This window comes from Choloepus didactylus, chromosome 6 (assembly GCF_015220235.1).
Source record: "Choloepus didactylus isolate mChoDid1 chromosome 6, mChoDid1.pri, whole genome shotgun sequence".
NCBI classification, from domain to species: Eukaryota; Metazoa; Chordata; class Mammalia; order Pilosa; family Megalonychidae; genus Choloepus; species Choloepus didactylus.
In genome coordinates, this window is record NC_051312.1 from 138337359 (window position 1) to 138361232 (window position 23874).

A 23874-nucleotide genomic window follows, 5' to 3' on the forward strand; every position below is an offset into this window, starting at 1 on the left:
TGTTGTGCATAAAAATCACATTTTTGAAAAACAGTGCCTAGGAAATACAGGGTAATACAAAAATACTTGGTAAAAATTACAAAATAATTTGTAGCAAATGGACAATTTTGTATAAGTAGGAGCAAATAGATTAAGAGCTGGATGACTGTTTTCTTAAAGAAGACTTATGATTTTGAAACACCCCTCAATTAACAATGTTTCTCTGATACATACTTTAATGTTACTGATTTTTTAATTATTTTAGTCCAAAGGCTTCTTTTCCTTTTAGAATTAGAGGCACTAAAAGAGTTTGACTATAAATGTTTAACATTCTAACTGGGCAAATTCTATTTACTTACAGAACTTGTAATCTTAGCAGTGTAGAAGTGGTGTCCCTATGGTACATGATTTTGACCCTTTCTAATAATGATATTATAGAACTGAGATGTTTGAAATAATGCTACAAGTAACCAAATTACCATTTATACTGGCTTCAAGAATAAGGATTCATTCTTCTAGCATACAATTAATCCACAAGTAGGTGGCTGCTGGCACAGTTCAAAACATCACAGCTCAAAACATCAGAACCAATGGTTTGTGTGATTCTTTTATTCTTTTGTTTTCCTCCTGGATGCAAGATTGCTGCTACAGCTCCTGCCATCACATCCGCAATTGAGACAAGAAAAAGGAAAGGGGAGGGGCTATAACAGCCCAATTAAAAGCTTTCCAAGAAACATTTTCTACCCCAGCAAACTTGCACTTTTACCTTGTGAGCCAAAGCTCAGTGCTAGGGAATCTAAGGAAAAGAGTATTTCACTTTCAAGCCTCTACACTATGAGTTGGGAATGGAGAGGCTGATTTGGTGATGACCTCTGTGTAGCCAGTCAATAGACCACTGTGAGTAGAACACATTCCTATAATGGTTGATACAATGTGTGTACATAAATTCATTTTTAAGGGCGGGAAATTATGCAGTAATTGTATCTAATATGATGAAACATTCATTTTTTTAAGTGCCCAGAGTACATCTGCCAAATTACATCTTAGAATAGGGCATATTAGATACGTTATATTCTTAGGACAAAATAATAATTAAAAGGAGCTTTCAAAATTTGTGAAAATATTATGTCTTTTCATTAATTTATAAACAAGTAGTATCATGCTCAGTACAATATCTTCAATATGGCTATTCTTTCTCCATTCTAAGCAACAACAAAGATGTGCCCTAAGATAATTACTGGCACCCAAACCATCTCTTTGGTGTTGTCTTTCCTACCCTTCCCAAGGAAGGAAACCAAATTAATTCACCAACTGAAAGAAAAAAGAATTTGGTTTTCCCCCCTCAAGAGCATTTGATGCAATTCTTAATCTATTAAGATAGCATTCATATTTTTGCTGCTTATTATTATGCTCAAGCATCATCATAAGAATTATTAGTGATTATTAACAATTAATAATTAAATTGTCTAACAATGTGGCTATGTCCCTTTAAATGTGTAATACTAAGAAGAGCTGTCATAGAAAATTGTTGTGCCTATCAAAATACCCAAAATTACACTAAGCAGAGAGAGTTTCTCAGTGGGTACACCCAAGACCCTTAAAGGATTGCTTTCTTTTGAATATTATAAATGAATTATAAATAGTTGTTTCTCCTTTAAAATTATTTTTTTCTCCAAGAATCAACAGTAAAATTTTTAAAGTTGCTACCTTCTTCTATTCTGTAGTGTCACTAATGGGCAATGCTATGACAGGTTGATACAGGGTACACTGTCTCTGAATAATGTGCTTACCTGATTCATTTAGATGGCTTCTTCCAGGGAAATACTTTGGATTAGAGAACTGTACAAGACTGGACATAATAGTAACAGCAGCAGTCAAGTGGTATAATGTGTTAAAAACATTAATAATGGTCAACAAAGACGGTGGCCTGCTCAAGGGTGCCATTCCATGACAGAATCTTTGAACAACCAGCCCAAACTGGCAAAGTCATCTTCCTCAAAACTCCAGAAAACAGTTAAACTGTTGCTGTAACTGGGCAAGTGATGAATCAAGAAATTGCAGCTTTAAAAATGGTAGGAGAAGCTCGAGGAGCCTTTTTTGGTCCCTCGAGCACCCCTTCCCTGGCATAGTGGGGAGCCAGCCTGTGTTCCCATTGTGGGTCCCTGGCCCTGTTCTGGAGGGAGCAGAGTAACCCCTATACACATATTCAAGTGGCTGTATGTCTGTGCTACCTGCTAAGAGGACAGCCTGAAAGACTGAACCAGAAGACTCATCTGGGGCTCACCCTCCCAGAGCTTGCCCTGCAGGGAGAAGCAGCTTGCAGACAGATAAAGAAGTACTGTGTAAGAAACAATTAAGTCAAAATGGTCTGGGGCAAAGGATTAACTGCTTTAAATCATACACTAGAACACCCTGGAGGGGGAGAAAATCTATTTCATAAGGAATAAAGGGACATTCAAATTCCTGTAAATGAGGGAATCCCTAAATCCACCAGTAAGCACAAGCCCAGGTCAAGATGCACTCTCAGAAAAGATGGAGAGGACCTGTACCTCAATTTTGCCTTGGGCTGATCTTCTTGATAGAGGGCTAAACTCTGAAGGAGGGCACTAGCCAATACAGAGCCAATTTACAAAGATTGTAACAGTTTGAGCTTTTTTTTTTTTTCTGTTGATTGGTTGGTTTTTCTTTTTTGTTTTTTGTTTCTTTGTTTTTCCTTTATTAGAGAAGTTGTGGGTTTACAGAACAATCATGCATAAAATACAGAATTCCCATATTCCACCCCACCACCAACACCTTGCATTGGTATGGAATTAATGATAGCACATTTTTATAATTGTATATTAATTAAAGTCCATGGTTGAACTTAGGGTTCACTGTGTAGTGTAGTTCCTTGGATTTTTTTTAAAAATGTTATTCTGTTACCATATATACAATCTAACATTTCCCCTTTAAATCATATTCAGATATATATTTCAATGCTGTGAGTTGCATTCACAATGCTTTGCTACCATCACCACCACCAATTACCAAAACATTTCCATCATTCCAATAGGAACCCTGTGCATTTTAAGCTTTAATTTCCTATTCCCTATTTCTACCCCATCCCCTGGGAACCTGTATTCTAGATTCTGACTCTATGCATGTGCTTATTCTAAATATTTCAAATCAGTGAGCTCATACAATATTTATCCTTTTGTGTCTGGCTTATTTCACTCAATGTGATATCTTCAAGATTCATCCATATTGTTGCTTGTATCAGGACTGCATTCCTTTTTACTGCTGAATAATATCCCATTGTATGTATATACCACATTTTATTTATTCATTGATCAGTTGATGGACATTTGGGTTGCTTCCTTCTTTTGGCAGCTGTGAATAATGATGCTTTGAATATCAGTGTGCAAATATCTTGAGTCCCTGCTTTCAATTATTTTGGGTATGTATTTAGTAGTGGGATTGCCAGGTCATATGGTTCCTTAGCTTTCTAAGGAACTGCCAAATGGTCTTCCACAGTGGCCACACCATTTTTCATTGCCACCAACAATGAATGAGTGTTCCTATTTCTTCACACCCTCTCCAACAATTGTTATTTTCCATTTTTTTAATAGCAGTCATTCTAATGGGTCTGAAATTATATTTCGTGGTTTTGATTTGCATTTCCCTGATGATTAATGATGTTGAGCATCTTTTCATGTGCTTTCTGGACATTTTTATATCTTCTTTGGAGAGATATCTGTTCAAGTTGTTTGCCCATTTTTTAATTACGTTGTCTTTTTGTTGTTGAATTGAAGAATTTCTTTATATTACTGGATATTAATCCTTTATCAGATATGTAATTTCCAAATATTTTCTCCCATTGTGTAGGTTGTCTTTTTTACTTTCATGATAAAGTCCTTTGAGGAACAAATTTTTTTTATTTTGAAAAGGTCTCATTTATCTATTTTTTTATTTCATTGCTTGTGCTTTGGGTGAAAAATCTAAGAAACCATTGTCTAATACAAGGTTCTGAAGATGCTTCCCTACATTTTGTTCTAGGAGTTTGACAGTTCTGGCTTATATTTAGGTCTTTGATCCATTTTGAATTTTCTATATGGTATGAGATAGGGTCCTTCTTCATTTTTTTTTTTTTTTTTTTTTTTTGCAAATGGAGATCCAGCACCATTTGTGGAAGAGTATTTTTTCCCAATTAAGTACTCTTTGCCACCTTGTCAAAAATCCATTTTTCTATATGTCTGTCCTTGTGCCAGTACCATGCTGTTTTGATTACTGTAGCTTTGTAATAAATTTTGTTTCATTGTCAATGTCATTTTTATTATGGTTAATTTATAATTTCCATTCACCATTATATTCAAAGCTTACTCAGAGAAATAAACCAGAGTTGTAATGGCACAAGACCTTGTAATACTCCATCTCACATAATAGTCAAGACTATCTTCCAAGCCACATTTAGGAAGCTGGTGATATAAGCTTTGGCAATTTTTAAGAAATATTAGCAAAATAATTAAATCTCATTGTATCCATTAATATCTACTGAGCACCTCATCCTTCAGTTAACATTGTGTTAGGTGCTTAAGGACAGGTAGTGTGACTTTCAATAAGTTAAACAAAAATACATATTGAAGATTTACAATATTATTAACAGAATTCTTAGTATAGTTGTATTTTGAGGTTTCTACTGATGAGAAATTTGAGGTTCACGTTGTCTCTCTTTTAGTCCCAAAAGCTCCATTCTGAGTTCTCCATGTTTTGGTGGAATTTCAGGTATTGTCAGGTCAAGCTGGTAGTATCCGTGCACCACTTCGGCCCCTGCACACATGGTCAGGAGGCTGGCAGCGAACATTTTCAGGTAGGTGGACTAGGGGATGCCCGCGGGCATGGTCACAGGCACGTAGCGCACTGACACTCCCCAGCTGTTCAGACCTGTAATAAATTTTAGGAGTAGGAAGTGTGAGTCCTAAAACTTCATTCTTCTTTTTACAAGATGGCTTTAGCTATTCTAGGTCCCTTACCCTTCCATATAAATTTGATGATTGGCTTTTCCATTTCTGCAAAGAATGTTGAATTTTGATTGGGATTGCATTGAATCTACAAATTGCTTTGGGTAGTATTGACATCTTAATGATATTTAGTATTCCAATCCATGAACACAGAATGTCCTTCCATTTATTTAGATGTTCTTTAATTTCTTTTAACAATGTTCTGTAGTTTTCTGTTTACAGGTTTTCTTTACATCCTTGGTTAGATTTAATTTCTTGTTATTTGATTCTTTTGGTTGCTATTGTGAATGAATTTTTTTTCTTGATTTCTTGTACCAATTGATCATTGCTTGTGTATAGAAACACTACTGGTTTTGGGGTGTTGATCTTGTACCTTACAACTTTGCTGACTTCCTTTATTATCTCTAGGAACTTTGTTGTGAATTTTTCAGGATTTTATGCATGTAAGATCATATCATCTTCAAATAGGGAAAGTTTTACTTCTTTGTTTCCAATTTCGATGCATTTCTTTCTTTTTCATGCCTTATTGCTCTGGCTAGAACTTCTAGCACAATGTTGAATAACAGTGATGACAGTGGGCCTCCTTGTCTTGCTCCTCATCTTAGAGAGAAAGCTTTCACTCTTTCAGTATTCAGTAGGATATTAGCTGTGGGGTTTTCATATATGCCCTTTATCACATTGAGGAAGTTTCCTTCTATTCCTGGAGTTCTAAGTGTTTTTATCAAGAATGGGTGCTATAATTTATCAACTGCCTTTTCTGTATCGATTGAGATGATCATGTGTTTTTTTTCCTTCATTCTGTTAATGTGAGGTATTGCATTAATTGATTTTCTTATGTTGAACCAACCTTGCATATCAGGGATAAATCCCCTTTGATCATAGTATATAATTCTTTTGATATGCTTTTGGATTCAGTTTCCTAGTATTTTATTCAGGATTTATGCATCTATTTTCATAAGAGCTATTGGTCTGTAGTTTTCTCTTTTCTTGTGTTATCTTTATCTGACTTTGATATGAGGGTGATGTTGGCCCCATAGAATGAGTTAGGGAATCTTCCCTCCTGTTCAATTTTTTGGAACGGTTTGAGCAGAATTGGAGTTAAGTCTTCTTGGAATGTTTGGGAGAAGTTCCCTGTGAAGCCTTCTGGTCCTGGGCTTTCTTTGTTGGGAGGTTTTTGGTAACTGATTCAGTCTCTTTATTTGTAATTGGTCTGTTGAGCTCTTCTGTTTCTTCTAGACTCAATAAAGGTTGTTGACGTGTTTCTAAATATTTGTCCATTTCATCTAGGTTATCTAATTTATTGGCATACAGTTGTTTACAGTATCCACTTACAGTCCTTTTTATTTCAGCAGGGTCACTAGTAATGTCCCCTTTTTATTTCTGATTTTTGTTATTCTCTCTCTTTTTTGCTTTGTCAGTCTAGCTAAAAGTTGTTGATTTTTTTTATCTTTTCAAAGAACCAACTTTTGGTTTTGATGATTCTCTAATGTTCTTCTGTTTGTTTGTTTTGTTTTCTGTTTCATTTATCTCCACCCTAATCTTTGTTATTTGCTTCCTTCTGCTTGCTTTCGGTTTAGTTTGCATTTCTTTTTCTAGTTCTTCCAGTTTTGAGGTTAGGTCTCTGATTTGAAGTCTGTATTCCTTTTTAATTTAGAGCTATAAAATTTCCCCCAGCACTACCTTTGCTGCACCCTGTAAGTTATGTTGTATTTTCATTTTCATTTCCTTAAAGATATTTCCTAATTTTGCTTCTGATTTCCTCCTAACCTGTGGTTTTTTAAGAGTATGTTGTTTAATTTCCACATATTTGCGAAATTTCCTTTTCTCTGTTATTGATTTCTAGTTTCATTCTGTTGTGGTTGGAGAATATACATTGTATGATTTCAGTATTTTTGAACTTATTGAGACTTGCTTTGTGACCCAACATATGGTCTATACTGGAGAACGATCCAAGTGCACTCAAGAAGAATGTGTATTCTGTTTTTGTCGGGTGCAGCGATCTATTTATGTCTGTTAGGTTTGTTGGTTAAGTGTGTCATTCAAGTCCTGTACTTCTTTCTTGATCTTTTGACTAGATGTTCTATCCATTTTTGAGAGTGGTGTGTTAAAGTCTCCTATATTAATGTAGAACCATCTAGTAATGTAGAACCCTTCAAATCTGTCAGTATTTGCTTTATGTATTTGGGGGCTCTGCTGTTAGGTGCATATATATTTATAATATATATGCATTTATATCTTCCTGTTGAATTGTCCTCTTTATCAGTATGTAACAACCATATTTGTTGCTTGTAACTGTTTTTTACTTAATGTCTATTTTATCTGATATTAGTATAGCCACCACAGCTCTTTTGTTTGCTACTTGCATGGTATATTTTTTTTCCATTCTTTCACTGTCAACTTCCTTGTATCTTTGACTTTAAGGTGAGTCTCGTGCAGACAGCATATAGTTGGGTCATGCTTTTCTATCCATTCTCTCAATCTCTGCCTTTTGACTGGAGGGTTTAATCCATTTACATTTAAAGACACTACTGAAAATACAGGTCTTTCTGCTGCCATTCTGCTATTTAGCCTTTCTAAGTTTTAAACCTTTTTTATCCCTTACATCCATTAAAGCCTACTTTTATATGTGTTTGCTTTCTTGTATTATACTGTATTAAGTGCCTTCTCATTTCTATCTGGATATATTTTTCATCTGTTTTCCTCGTGGTTACTGTGCCAGTTTGAATATATTATATCCCCTAAAGAAACCCATGTTCTTTCATGCAATCTTGTAAAGGCAGATTTATTAGTCTTTTGGTTAGGATGGAAACTTTTGACTGAGTGTTTTCCAGGGAGATGTGACTTACCCAGCTGTGGGTAATACTTTTTGTTAGATTATTTACGTGGAGGTGTGGTCCTGCCTGTTCAGGGTGGGTCTTGATTACTTCATTGGAGTATTTAAGAGAGAAGCTAAGAGTTGACACAGACCCAGATGCTTGCTGACACTTGGAGATACTTGGAGATACTAAGCTAAGAGATGAAGCCCAGAGTTTGCCTCAGGAGAACCAAGCAGAGAGCTGGGAGAAGCTGTGACAGATGCCCAGAGACATTTTGGAGAAAGCCATTTTGAAACACAACCCAGGAGCAAAGGACCAGCAGACGCCAGCCATGTGCCTTCCCAGCTGACAGAGGTGTTCCGACATTGTTCCGGTTTGTTAATGCTGCCATTTTGCAAAGCACCAGAAGTGGATTGGCTTTTATAAAGGGGGGTTATTTGGTTACAAAATTTTAGTCTTAAGGCCATAAAGTGTCCTAGGTAAGGCATCAACAATAGGGTACCTTCGCATCCAGAAAACCTCTGTTAGCTGGGAAGGCACATGGCTGGCATCTGCTTGCTCCCAGATTGCGTTTCAAAATGATGTTCTCCAAAATGTCAGCCTCAGCTTTCAACAGCTGTCTTCAGAATGCCTCTCAGCTGCAGCTTCTCTGAAGTCCTTCTGTTTCTGAGCTTTTATAGGGCTCCAATAATTAAATCAAGACCCAAGCTGAATGGGCAGGGCCACACCTCCATGGAAACAATCCCATCACAGGTCACACCCTAAAGGTGTTACTAATCACATCTCCATGGAAACAATCAAAGGTTCCAACCTAATCAACACTAAATACATTTGCCCCCACAAGATTACATCAAAGAACATGGCGTTTTGGGGGACATTATACATCCAAACCAGCACAGACACCATCAGCCGATCTTCAGTGAAGGTATCATCTTGTTAATGCCTTAGTTTGGACACTTTTATGGCCTTAGAACTGTAAATCTGTAACCTAATAAATCGCCTTTATAAAAGACAATCCATTTCTGGTATTTTGCATAACAGCAACATTAGCAAACCAGAACAGTTGCCATTGAGTTAAAATTTAGTATCCTAAATATAAAACAATTATATTTGGTTTAATATCAACTTAACTTCAATAGCATGCACGTATACTTTTCCTCTATCCTTCTGTCCCCCTACCATTTTTTTTGTTCTGGTTACCACTTATATCTTTGCACATTGTATGTCCAAAAACCTGGATTTATCTTTACTTTTTATGCACTTGCTTTTTAGCACCTGTAGAAAGTAAGAAGTAGGGTTACATAACAAAAATATAATACAATAATACTGGAACTTATAATTACCTAAATAACTGCCTTTATTGCAGGTCTTTATTTCTTTATGCTGCTTTGAACCACTGTCTAGTGTCCTTTCCTTTCAGAAGGAAGACCTCCCTTTAGCACTGTTGTAGGGCAGGTCTAGTGGTGATGAATTCCCACAGCTTTTGTTTATCTGAGAATGTCTTCATCTCTACCTCATTTTTGAAAGAGTCTCATCGGATTTAAAATTGGTTTGCAGTTGTTTTCCTTCAGCACTTGAAGTATTTCAACCTACTGTCTTCTTGCTTTCATAGTTTCTGATGCGAAATCATCACTCAATTTTATTGGGATTCCCTTGTACTTAATATATTGCTTTTTTCTTTCAGTTTTCAGAGCTCTCTCCTTGTCTTTTGCATTTGATAGTGTAATCAGTATATGTTTTTCTCCATGTTAATTATGTTTGGTATTCTCTGAGCTTCTTGGATTTACATATTCATGACTTTGCGAAGTTTGGAAAGTTCTCCATCATTATTTCTTTGACTGTTCCTTCTGACCCTTTCTCTCTTTCTGAGCCTCCCATAATGTGTATATTGTTGTGCTGGATGGTGTCCCATAGCTGTCTTAGGCTATTTTCACTTTTAATGTTTCTTTTTTCTTTCTGTTTTTTTCTTTCTGTTCCTCAACCTGACTATTTCAAGTGTTTTGTCTTCAGGTTTACTGATTCTTTCTTCTGCCAACTCCATTCTGCTCTTGAAACACTCCTGGACATATTTCATTTCAGTTATTGTGGTCTTAACTCCAGTAGTGGTTCTGTTTTGTTCCTTTTTAAAATTCCTATCTCTTTACTTACACTCTCTTATTGTTCTTTCATTGTTTTCCTAATATCCTGTAGTTCTTTCTCTGTACTTTCCTTTATCTCCTTAGGCATTCTTAAGATCACTTTTTTCAAGGCTTTGTTCAATATGTTCACATATTTTATTTCTTCATCGGTATTTTCTGTAGCTATATCCTCTATCTTCTTCCTTTGGATGGGTCATCATTTCCTGTTTCTTGTACTTTTTTTTTTTTTCGTACTGTACACTTTAATATTTTAAAATGTTAACTCTGGGATTTACTCTCTGGAATGTCTGTTTCCTGGTGTTGTAACCAGCTGGTGATTAGACAAAGATTTTCTTTTCAGCCCTCCTATCAGGAAAGTCTACCCAAAACAAATGCACTGTGCAGGACTTTTACCTGTCTTACTGGGCCTCTGTCTTGTCCTTGTTGGTTGTTTTGGAGTTCCCCTGTTTATAGGAGTTTGGTTTTCCTCTCTTCTTCCCTCTCCAGCAGGCCATTGTCCCACACTGTCTGCCTCTATCGTTTTTACACTCCTTTCATTGTCTCTAGCTGCTTTTGCCTGGAGGGCAAATTCTGGGAGGAGGGTCACTCCAGTGAAGACTTACCAATTCAGTCTTTCCCAGCCAAAACAGGACCAGGGACTCACAAAGGGGGTGCAGACTAGCTCCGAAGTACTCTGTGGAGGGGGTCAGGAAGGGTGCCAAAAATTCTCTGACAGTTCCCCTGTAGCTGAGCTTTCCTGGCCTGTTCAGAAAATGCAGCCCTTCAGCTAACTTTCTCCCTCAGCCCTGAGGAAGCCCTGCATCTTTAAGTCTCCACCACCTCAGCCCCTGTCTGGGGAGGGTTAAAACAACGTCTGCCACTGCCTTTGTCCAGGGTAGATTGAAACAATAGCTGCCCTCAGAGCCAGGACCCAGCAATCTGAATTTGCTACTCAAAAGCCTTGATCAGTGATCAGCTGTGCACACTCCTGTCTTGGGAAGAGGATTTTTATGTCCTTTTCTATTAGCAGCAGCTAACCAGGGACTGGACCTCACAGCAGCCTGCTATGAGAGTGGGGGATGGGCACCAGTAGCCACTGCACAGAGAGAGTGATTTACACTTCTTTACTGTAATTTATCAGCCTCTTTCTCCCACTCTTCCTGAGTGCTGTACAATGTTCTTCTGCCCTCTGGAGTTTCAAAATAGTTGTTTCAGACTGTTCCTGTGTGTTTAATAGTTGTTTTTGGTGCAGGGTCTGGGTTCTGGAGCTCCCTACTCTTCCATCTTCCCCAGAAGTCAGTTTGTTTTTGTTAGCTCCTGGCACTGAAGGAAATCTGTCATATCAGTAGCTGAATACAAATTTAAGGAAAAGACAACTCAGGGACTAAATCCATAGGTAACACTTTAAAATATTAAAATGTACCGTGTGCGGTGATTTGAAAAAAGAAGGGAAAGTTAAAAAAAAAAAAAAAAAAAAAAAAAACAAAAAACACAAACAAGGGGAAAAAAAAAAAAAAAAGATGTAGTGCCCCCTTGAGGAGCCTGTGGAGAATGCAGGGGTATTCGCCTACCCCACCTCCATGGTTGCTAACATGACCACAGACATAGGGGACTGGTGGTTTGATGGGTTGAGCCCTCTACCATAAGTTTTACCCTTGGGAAGACGGTTGCTGCAAAGGAGAGGCTAGGCCTCCCTGTATTTGTGCCTAAGAGTCTCCTCCTGAATGCCTCTTTGTTGCTCAGATGTGGCCCTCTCTCTCTGGCTAAGCCAACTTGAAAGGTGAAATCACTGCCCTCCCCCCTACGTGGGATCAGACACCCAGGGAAGTGAATCTCCCTGGCAACGTGGAATATGACTCCCAGGGAGGAATGTAGACCTGGCACCGTGGGACGAAGAACATCTTCTTGACCAAAAGGGGGATGTGAAAGGAAATGAAATAAGCTTCAGTGGCAGAGAGATTCCAAAAGGAGCCGAGAGGTCACTCTGGTGGGCACTCTTATGCACACTTTAGACAACCCTTTTTAGGTTCTAAAGAATTGGGGTAGCTGGTGGTGGATACCTGAAACTATCAAACTACAACCCAGAACCCATGAATCTCGAAGACAGTTGTATAAAAATGTAGCTTATGAGGGGTGACAATGGGATTGGGAAAGCCATAAGGACCAAACACCACTTTGTCTAGTTTATGGATGGATGTGTAGAAAAGTAGGGGAGGGAAACAGACAGACAAAGGTACCCAGTGTTCTTTTTTACTTCAATTGCTCTTTTTCACTCTAATTATTATTCTTGTTATTTTTGTGTGTGTGCTAATGAAGGTGTCAGGGATTGATTTAGGTGATGAATGTACAACTATGTAATGGTACTGTAAACAATCGAAAGTACAATTTGTTTTGTATGACTGCGTGGTATGTGAATATATCTCAATAAAATGATGATTTAAAAAAAAATAAAATAAAAAAAAATAAAATGTACCGTGTGCAACAAAAGTTTGCAAGACAAAACAGGAAATGATGGCCCAACAAAAGGAGCAAGATAAAAATCCAGAAACTATCAACAAAGATGGCTTTGAACATACCAAAGACTTCAAAGAATGATCCTCAATATGCTCAAGGGGATAAAGGAAAACATGGAGAAAGAACTAAAGGATATTAGGAAAACAATGAAAAGGATATCAGGAAAACAATGTGAGAATTGCAATAAGGAGATAGAAATTTTAAAAAAGAACCAAACAGAAATGTGGGAGTTGAAGACCACAATAACTGAAATGAAAAATTCCCTAGAGGCTTTCAAATGCAGATAGGATATGACAGAAGAAAGAATTAGTGAACATACAGGCAGGAAAATTGAAATGATTCAGGTTGAAGAGCAGAAAGAAAAAAAGCATTTTTAAAAAGTAAACAGAATGTAAGAGACTATGATACACCATCATACATACCAATATGCACATTAGGGCAATCCCAGAAGGAAAAGAGAGAAAGGGACAGAAGAAATTGTGTAAGAAATAATGGCAGAAAACTTCCCAAATTTAATGAAAGACATTAATATATACATTCAAGAAACCTGATGAACCCCAAGTAGGATACACACAAAGAGAACCATGCCCAGATACATAGTAGTCAAACTGGCAAATGCAAAGGACAAGGAGAGATTTCTGAAAGCTGCAAAGGAAAAGCAAAAAATGTTGTATACAATAAGATTAACTACCAGTCTCATCAAAAACCATGGAGACAAGAAGGCACTGTGTTGAAACATTTAAAGTGTTGAAAGAAAACAGTTGCCAACCAAGAATTTTATATTGGGTGAAACCATTCCAAAATCAGGGAGAGATTGTGACATTCCCAAATATACAAAAGCTAAGGAAGTTCATCACTACTAGATCTGCCCTACAAACAATGCTAAAGGCAGTTGTTCTGACTGAAAGGAAGGGACACTAGACAGTAGATTGAAGTGGCATAAAGAAATAAAGTCTTTTGTTAAAGGTAACCATATGGGTAATTATAAATGCCAGTATTATTGTATTTTTTGGTTTTCCAATTTTTATTTCTTATAGTTTCTAAATGCAAATGCATTAAAAGTAATGTTATAAGGGGCAAAGAAGGTCACTATGTACTGATAAAGGGGTGAATTCAAAAAGAAGATAACATTTATAAATATGTATGCACATAACAGCAGAGCCCCAAAATAGATGAAGTGAATATTAACAGATTTAAAGGGATAAATAGATGGCTCTACATTAATAGTAGAGACTTAAATATACCAATTCCAATAATGGATCAAACATCTAGACAGAAGATCAATTAAAAAAAAAAGAAAACTTGAATGGTACTACAAACCAAACAGACCTAACAAACATATATAGAACACTTCCCCCAACAGTAGCAGAATACATATTCTCTAGTGCACATGGATCGTTCTCCAGGTCACAAATGAAGTCACAATAAATTTAAAAATAATGAAATGATACAATGTAACTTCTATGACCACAATGGAATGAAGCTAGAAATCAGTAACAGAGAACTGGAAGACGTGATCACATATATGTGGAAATGAAACAACATACTCTTAAACAACCAATAAGTCAAAGAAGAAATCACAAGGGGAATTAGGAAATGTCTTGAGGTGAATGAAAATGAAACACAACAAACCAAAAATTGTGAGATGCAGCAAAGACAGTGCTTAGAGGAAGGGTTTTAGTTCTAAATGCTTACATTTTTTAAAAAAGAAATATGTCAAATCAGAGACCTGACATCACAACTGGAGGATCTAGAAAAAAGGAAGAGGAAACTAAATCCAAAACAAGAAGAAGGAAAAAAATAATAAAGATCAGAGTAGAGATAAGTGAAATAGAGACTAAAAACACAATAGAGAAAATCAACAACACCCAAAATTGGTTCTTTGAAAAGGTCCATAAAATCAACAAACCTTTAGCTAGATTGACAAAGGAAAATGGAGAAAAGAAAAAAATAACTAAAATTAGAAATGAAAGGAAGGATATTACTACCAACCCCACAGAAATCAAAAGAATTATGAGAACTCTATGCCAACAAATTAGATAACGTAGATGAAAAGTGAGAGGACAAATTCCTAGAAACACACAAACTACCTGCACTGACTCTAGAAGAAATAGAAAATCCTCAACAGACCAATTACAAATAAAGAGATTGAATCAGTGTGATGGTTAGGGTCATGTGTCAACTTGGCCAGGTGATGGTATGCAAGTGTCTGGTCAAGCAAGCACAGGCCTAACCATTACTGCAAGGACATTTATGGCTGGTTAATAAACCAGAAGGCTAGTTTGTTAAATCAGTTGATTGGCTGCATCTGTGACTGATTACGTCAACAAAGGGCGTGTCTTCTACAGTGAGAGAATGCAATCAGCTGGATTTAATCCAATCAGTTGAAGACTTTTAAGCAAGAGAGATAGAGGACCTTCTCTTCTTCTTTGGCTAACCAGCAAAGCATTTCCTGAGGAGTTCATCAAAGTTGCCAGTTGGTTTTCTGAGGAGTTCATCGAACATGTTCATCGAAGTTGCCAGTTCACTGCCTGAGGAGTTCATTGAACATCTTCATTGGAGTTGCTTGTTTGCTGCCTGCCCTATGGAATTTGGACTTGTGCATAACCACATTTGCATGAGACACTTCTATAAATCTTATATTTATAGATATATTTATAGATATCTCTTGTTGATTCTGTTTCCCTAGAGAACCCTAACTAATACAATCAGAAATCAAAAACCTCCCACCAAAGAAAAAGCCAAGGCCAGTTGGCTTCACTGGAGAATTTTACCAAAAAGTTCAAGAAGAATTAACACCAATCCTGCACAAAGTCTTCCAAAAAATTGAAAAGGAGGGAACAATCCCTAACTCATTCTATGAGGTCAACATCACCCTACAACCAAAGCCAGATAGAGATACTATAAGAAAAGAAAATTGTAGACCAATATCCCTTATGAATTTAGATGCAAAAATCCTCAAGAAAATACTAGCAAACTGAATCCAACAGCACATTAAAAGAATTACAGACCATGATCAAGTGAGCTTTATCCCAGGAATGCAGTGGTGGTTCAACATAAGAAAATCGATTAATGCAATACACCACATTAATAGAATGAAGGAAAAAAAACACATGATCATCTCAATTGATGCAGAAAAGCCATTTGACAAAAAAAATAGCATTCTTTCTTGATAAAAGCACTCAGAGAACTAGAAATAGAAAGAAGTTTCTTCAACATGATAAAGGGCATATATGAAAAATCCACGGTTAACGTTGTATTCAATGGTGAAAGACTGTAAACCTTCCCTCTAAGATTAGGAACAAGACAAGGATGCCCACTGTCACCACTGCTATTCAACATGTACTGGAAGTTCTAACCAGAGAAATTAGGCAAGAAGGAGAAATAAAAGGCATCCAAAATGAAAAGGAAGAGTAAAACTTTCCTATTTGCAGATGACATGATCCTACACACAGAAAATCCTGGAAAATCCACAACAGAGCTACTAGAGTTGATAAATGAATTAAGCAAAGTGGCAAGGTAGGTCAACATGCAAAAATCAATAGTGTTTCTGTACACTAGTAATGAAAGTCTGAAGAGGAAAGCAAGAAAAAATCCATTTACCAATAGCAACTAATAGAATCTAATATCAGGAATAAATTTAACAAAGGATGCAAAGCCCTTATACATGGAAAACTACAAAATATTGAGAAGAAACCAAAGAAGACCCAAATAAATGGAAGGACATTCCATGTTCATGGATTGGAAGACTAAATATTGTTAAGATGTCATTCTCCCCAAAGTAATTGACAAATTCAATGTAATCGCAATCAAAATTCCAACAGCCTTCTTTGCAGAAATGGAAAAGCCAATCATCAAATTAACATGGAAGGGAAATGGCCCCCAAACAGCCAAACCCATCTTGAAAAAGAAGAACAAAGTTGGAGGACTCACTTGTCCCAATTTTCAAACTTATGACAAAACTACCATAAATCAAAACAGTGTGCCACTGACAAGGACAGACATACAGACCAATGGAATCAAATTTAGAGTTCAGAAATAAACCCTCACTCTATGATCAATTGATTTTTTTAAATGCAATTTTATTGAGATATATTCACATACCATACAGTCATCCAAAATGTTCAACAGTTGTTCACAGTATCATCATATAGTTGTGCATTCATCACGACAATCAATTTTCGAACATTTTCATTACTCCAAAAAATAAAAATAAGAATAAAAATAAAAGTAAAAGTAAAAAAGAACACCCAAAACATCCCATACCGTTCTTCCCCCCCTATTATTCATTTACTTTTGTCCCCATTTTTCTACTTATTTGTCCATACACTGGATAAAGGGGGTGTGAGCCACAAGTTTTCATAATCACACAGTCACACCATATAAACTATATAGTTATACAGTCATCTTCAAGAATCAAGGATAATGGATTGCAGTTCAACAGTTTCAGCTATTTCCTTCCAGCTATTTTGATCAACTAAAAACTAAAAAAGGAATAGCTGTATAACACATAAAAGTTACCTCCAGAGTGACCTCTCAACTCCATCTGAAATCTCTCAGCCTCTGAAACTGTATTTTGTTTCTTTTCTCTTCTGCCCTTTTGGTCCAGAAGGCTTTCTCAGTCCTGTGCTGCCAGGTCCAGGCTCATCCCCTGGAGTCATGTCCCACATTGCCAGGAATATTTACACCCCTGGGAGTCAAGTACCATATAGTGGGGAGGGCAGTGAGTTTACTTGCCAAGTTGGCTTAGAGAGAGAGGCCACATCTGAGCAACAAAAGAGGTTCTCTGGGTTGCTGCATGGGACAATGCCAACACTTAAGTTGCTGAATTCTGACTCCAAGTCCCAGGCACAATTGTAAGTAGGCTTAGGCTCTCCATTGCAGTAACAAGCTTCATAAGGGCAAGCCCCAGTATCAAGGGCTCAGCCTAAACTGGTAGTTCCCAGTGCTTGCGAGAATATCAGGAATTCCCCACCTGGGGAAGTTAAATATTTCCACATTTTCCCCCAGTCCCTCAAGGGTGCTTCGCAAATAGTTTTTATTCTCTTCCCAAATTGCTCTGGGATATCTTGGGGTTTTACGCTACCCTTTACAAATCAACCAGATCTGACTCCCTATTCAAGGTTCCATGTAATTATGGTGTTTGAGTACACTGACCATACAAGTTAAATTGTATATAAATTCAGATTTTGTACCAAATAAACATCTCTTCCTTTGGTCCCACACAGAAGCCTAAGTTTTAAAATACAGTTAATATCTTCTACCTTTTAGTCTGATCTACTCCAGTCTCAACCAAGTCCATTACATTCATATCTCCAATCAAAGTCTTATCTCCTCTTCAGCTTCTTTATTAGTTGCTGCATGGGGCAATGCCAACACTCACAGCTGCTGAATTCTGACTCCAAGTCCCAGGTGCCACACAGAGACCCGAAGCTCCAGGGACCGATATGATCAATTGATTTTTGACAAAGGTGTCAAGTCCACTCAGTAGGGAAAGAATATTCACTTCCACAAATAATGCTGTGAAAACTGAATAGCCATAGGCAAAAGAATGAAGGTGGACCCCTACATCACACCATATACAAAAATTAGCTCAAAAAAGATCAAAGGCCTAAATATAACAACCAAGGCTATAAAAGCATAGAGGACAGCATAGAAGCTAGAAGAAAGCATAGGGAAGCATCTTCAGGGCCATGTGTTAAGCAGTGGTTTCTTAGACTTTACGCCGAAAGTATAAGCAATGAAAGAAAAAAAATAGGTAAGTGGGACTTCATCAAAATTTAAAACTTTTTTGCATCAAAGGACTTCATCATGAATGTAAAAAGACAACCTACTGAATGGAAGAAAATATTTGGAAACCATATGTCTGATAAGGGTTTAATATCCAAGATATATTTAAAAAAACTCCTACAGGACAATGACAAAACAAACAAACAATGGGCAAAAGACTGAAATAGACATTGCAGGGAAATGCAGATCACTACTACAAGATACCATTTCGCACCCAGTAGAAAGCTACTGTTAAAAAGAAAAAAAGAACAGAAAATAAAAAGTATTAGGATTATGAAGAAATAGAACACTCTTTCACTGTTGGTGGGAATGTAAAACATTGCATGCACTGTGGAAAACAGTTTGGTGATTCTTCAGAAAGTTAAGTATATAGAATTACCATGTGAGCTGGCAGTCACACTTCTAGGTAAATACCCAAATGTATTGAAAGCTGGGGCTCAAACAGATATTTGCACACCAATGTTCATAGCAGCATTATTCATGATTGCCAAAAGAGGAAAGCAACTCAAGTCTCCATCAACAGATGAATGGATAAACAAATGTGGCATGTACATACAATGGAATATTATTCAGCTGAGAAAAGGAATGACACTCTGATACATTCAACAACATGGATGAACCTTGAAGACATCATGTTGAGTGAAATAAGCCAGAAACAAAAGGACAAATACTATATGACCTCACTGATTTGAAATAATTAGAATAAGCAAATTCATAGAGTCAGAAACCAGAATACAGGTTACCAGGGGCTGGGGTAGCGGTAGGGAATGGAGAGTTTATACTTAATGCGTAAAGAATTTCTGTTTGGGATAATGGAAGAGTTTTGGTAATGGATGGTGGTGGTAGCACAACATTGTGAATATAATTAACAGCACTGAATTATATATTTGAATGTGATTAAAAGGGGAAACTTTAGGTTGTATGTATGTTACTAGAATAAAAATTAAAAATAGGAATGTATAACAGAAACAGTGAGCCCTAATATAAGATATAGACTGTAGTTAGTACAATTATAATAATATTCTTTCATCAATTGTTATAAAGGGTACCGCACTAATGCAAAGTGTTACTAAAAGGGAAAACTGTGGGAGGCATATGGGAACTATTTTCTGCATGATTGTTCTGTAGACCCACAACTTCTGCAATTAAAAAAAAAGAAAAAAAGGCAGGCAAAACACACACACACACACACACACACACACACACACACACATTAATAACAACAGAGAAATTTCCTAGCTTGAAAATTTTTATTTCTGATTTTCCACAGTTCAATTTGTATTTTATTGCAGAAGTAGAAAAGTTAGAACATATTAGGTAACCAGCTACAAATCCAGAGTCTGTTACCAGCAGCTACCATTGCTGGAAGAGTTTTCAGGTCATACACCACACTCCAACTACTACTGGTCCACACAGTCCCATTCTTAATGTCCCTTCTTCCCTTTCCCATGAAGCTGTCACAACATGGGGAGACAAACACATTCTTAAAAGAAACTGTCTCTGTGATTGCATTTTTAGAGTTCCAAGCTGAAAGGTTATCAGAAAAGAGACGTGAAGCTTGGAGGCCTTGGACCTGACTTTGAGTCCATCAAAGACAAAGTGAGTGTGTTGGACGTAAGGTATTTTCAGACTTGGACTCAGCCCAGCTGCCTTTAGCAAAACTCTATAAAGATGCCCCCTGCCCCAACCAAGTCCTAATTCAAATGCCTCGCTCTGAATAGAGATCCTTCTGAAACTAAGACCCAGACACTCTTTATTCTGTTACATAAAAATACTTAACCAGTGTTGTTTTATGTATCCATCTTTTAGTTAGTTTTGAAGGCTTGAACAGATGTGTACATGAAAAGAAATGGGTATATTATGTGGTTGTTGGTCTTTCCAGATCGAATTATCTTGATAATTTTGAAGAGTGGCTACAGAGAAGACATTTAGGTTATGAGTTTCCCAACCCCTGAAAAGCACATCCACTTTATTCTCTTTCCTCCAGTGAAAGGAGAGCTTTGTTTAATGCATTTTTAACTGCAGTTGCACTCAAGGCATAAAAAGAGAGGATAGTTCAAAGTTGGAGGCAAAAATGAAAGTAAATTGGGTAAATGCAGCCAAGAAGGGACTGAATGTGATTTCGCCACTATTAAGGGGACACCAGGCTGTGCTTCTGCAGTGCTGTCCCTCCTCAGAGGAAGATTCTTTCTAGAAAGAAGAAACATTATCTCAAGCGTTTCACTGCCAACATCTTACATGAGGGAACACCTTGTTTTCCGTGCTGGTGATCTGATATGCCTAGCTCACCAAAACTAGTGTCACTTTACACCGAGGGCAGAGAGCTCTAGCAGGACCCATGATTCATCATAAGTAACTTCGTTTCTCTGAACAGATGCAAAAATTAATACAGCAAAAGGAATATGCACAACAAGTTAAGGAGTACAACATGAAGGCACTAACCAGTCTGTCAAAACCACAAACAGCAAAAACTGAGACTAAATCCGCCGTCCCTCGGCAGAAGGTAAGGAATTCTCGAAAAGACCTTTACTTTTCCAGTCAGAATTAAATCACAAGGCAACGTCTGTTACTTCACAACAAAAAATAAATTCACCGCAGTTTTTTTGATCACGGGAGATGTTTTAGCTGCTGACATTCCTGCAGCTGCCCATTGCTCAGAGATATTCATGTAATCGTGACACACGCGTGATGCTAGCCATTTTTTTTTCCTGAAATTCATTGTTTTTAGCCCACCACATGTTTTCTTCCAAGTATAGTATTTTAAGTCTGTGGCACATAAACATTAAAATATGAAGTGATTTTTTAAAAAAGAAACTAACAATCCTGATAAATCTGATTAAATTTAAACCTGATTAACATGATTCCATTATCTGCCATTAAATGTTTTGAGGAAATTAGTGTGTTCTTGCTATTGAAAGGTCCGTGTCAAAGAAAAGTTCTTGACTGTTTCTTCAAGCTCAGTCCCTTACATTTTTCCTTGAGGATTATAATACATAGGTTCCTCTATCAGGAAAAATGACTTCATAAAATACAGAATGTCCCCCCTCTCAGATGTCATCCAACCATAATGCATGATGCCAGTGAAATATGTATTATGGCGATGCAGGGCTTTGCAGGGCAGGCCCCTGCCTCTGTTGGTCTGTCTCATCCCAGTGAGGAAATGGGCCCTCTGCGTGAGGGACAAGTGATCCTTGGTGCTTTTAGGAATTTGGACTTCATGTTCTCTTTCACGGACTGTCATATTTTCTATTTATTGCCTTTTTCCCTCAGACCTTGAAGACCTCAGTCCACTCAATTGAGTTTCCATGGTGCCATTTTTTTTCTTTTTCTCCGACCCATTATTGTTCATGAAGAGAGTCAAGGCAAAAAAAAACAAAAACAAAAAAAAAACAAAAAAAAAAAACCTCTATAATTAGAAGACTTTCCTATCAAAGTCATGTACAAGCACTGAGAAGTCATGTGTTTTTCTGTTTTAGAGCTTTTCCCCCCTTCCAGGATCTAAATATACTATCCATTCCCATTTCAGCTAACAAGAAACCCTTATTAAAATAAAAAACTGATATAGTGGCAGATTTTGAAGTCCGATTTAGTGATCTCATTTCCACTGTAATGCCTTTCAGTGCTGACATCACACACTCTCACACACACACACACACACAAAAGACTGCCTTTAGTCAGCATTTCAATTCCTATAGACATTCTAAAGAAAAGAAAAAAAAATCATTTTTGTCCTCTAATACCTTCTAGATTACTAAAAACCTGGAAACAAGAATATAGTTGATGTAGTGGGAGCTCAGTTTTATATCAGCTACAGCAATGTCTTTGGTCTCAAGCTGTAACAAATCCTCTTTAGATGGAAAGCTCTGTTACTGTCTCTTTAATGGAAGTTTGGTTTTACTCAGACTGTCAGAAACTGAATAAGATCACACACATTAAACAATCTATTTTCAAACCCTTGAAGAAAACATCCCAAGGACATAATTGTATGTATCATTCCTCTACTCTTTCCTTTTTCACAGCATATTGTTTTGCAGCTAATTTATTTTGTTTGAATTGTATGTTATATTGCATCATTTGCATTTTCCATTTGATGTCTATTTACATCTGTATCTTAGGGAAGTTACTGTAGTAATAGGCTCCATTTATATTATAAATTAGATTTTCCTAAGACTAGACTTAATTTAAGGAATCCCAGTCTCACTTCCTGTTTTCAAATAAAATTTTATCTTTATGTTTTAGGCTTTGGAATATGCTAAGACCATCCCCAAACCCAAATTGTCAAATAGGACTGATCAAGCAACAAAAGGGAAAAAAAATCCAGTCTGTGCTGGAAAAGAAGAAAATTTACCTGAAATCCCACTGCTGGAAATTCTGCAGAGCAGACATGAAAGGGAAAAACAGGCTGTGGCTGCTTTCAGAGTCCTTCACATTGTATAGATGGTATATGGGTAAGAGACCGAGTGACAGTGGAGTAAAAGGAGCCCCAACCAACCTGTCCACTTCGAGTGGCAGCATCAAGTGGCAACCTCTTGTTATCATCACCTGCAGTCCATGTTTGCTTTTCTTGCAGGACTTAAAATATGGGGCCCTATGATATGGTGCCATATTTTACTTTCTAGGAAGAAATGTTTTTAAAAATTATTTATTTCCAAATTTTAAAATTTGGGCTGAATAAGAACTAGAGAATAAAGCCTTTTGGTTTTATACTGGATCTTTTGATTTCTTAAGCTCTCTCTTCTCTTCCTTAGCATAGCGAAAACCATGAAGTTACCCAGAAATGAGTTTATCTACTAGTGTTTCTCTTTTATCTTCCCAATAAGAAACTAAAAGTATGAACACTTCTGCTTCTACTAAAATGTACTCAGATTGGACTAAATCATCAGTAAATTCTGGAATAATGTTTCAAAAACCTTATCAAAATCTCTAAACTTAGGGTTTATATACAAACTTGAAGAAAATGAGGGTACCCTTAGATGTGTCTGTTCAAGTAGAACAAATCCCAGCGTTGTTCTAACAGGGCATCAAGACACTGATTAGAAATCCTCTAACAAATATAGAAATATCCAATTCAGTCACCTCTGGAGAGATAGACTTTATCAAAGCTACTTAATCTAGGTGGATAAATTTGCTGGGCATCCTGCCATCACAAATATTCTAAAATATTGTTAAATGTGTGCCTTCACATTAAAATATATATATATATATATATATATATATATATTAGCTAAGATAAAAGCATTCTATGGTTTGCTACTGAATGTAAATACTAAGACACATTTTTACTTTTTCAACTTTTGAAACAGAATGAACCTTATAAAATTACCAGGTCTTAAAATAATTACAGGAGGATTTCATTTTTTACATACTTCCTGTATTAAATGGGCACTGTATTCTTAGGTGGATGTGTCTAGAAATGGATAATTTTAATACCAATTTGGGACAAGTCTGTTTATCTATAAAGGTGACTAGCTTTGGAGATTTACTTCTATCTTATATACATTTTACATATATACCATGATTTAGTGTAAAATCTGCCTATACATGGCTTTCTCTTAAAACTGAATTAATTCGTAATTGGAATTGAGAGCCTGAAAAGATAACAAATATCTGAAGAGAAATAGAAAACTGGCAAATCCTGTTTCAATGGTATTTGGAGTTAGT

At 36.7% G+C, this 23874-nt stretch overlaps 1 protein-coding gene across 4 annotated transcripts in view; it reads left to right on the top strand.

Annotated features, from left to right (window-relative positions):
* The window catches only part of JHY (junctional cadherin complex regulator), a 90289-nt gene extending 66882 nt beyond the window's left edge, over positions 1-23407 (top strand). For 3 of the 4 annotated variants that reach the window (XM_037841763.1, XM_037841767.1, XM_037841764.1), the window contains 3 exons: positions 19732-19812; positions 20588-20716; positions 22453-23407. In XM_037841763.1, the coding sequence (XP_037697691.1) occupies positions 19732-19812; positions 20588-20716; positions 22453-22650 (408 nt within the window). In that variant the 3' untranslated portion in view covers positions 22651-23407. Of the gene's footprint in view, positions 1-19731; positions 19813-20587; positions 20717-22452 lie in introns of those variants that run through there. The other variant, XM_037841766.1, reaches the window with a different exon arrangement.
* The last annotated feature ends 467 nt before the right edge of the window (positions 23408-23874 follow it).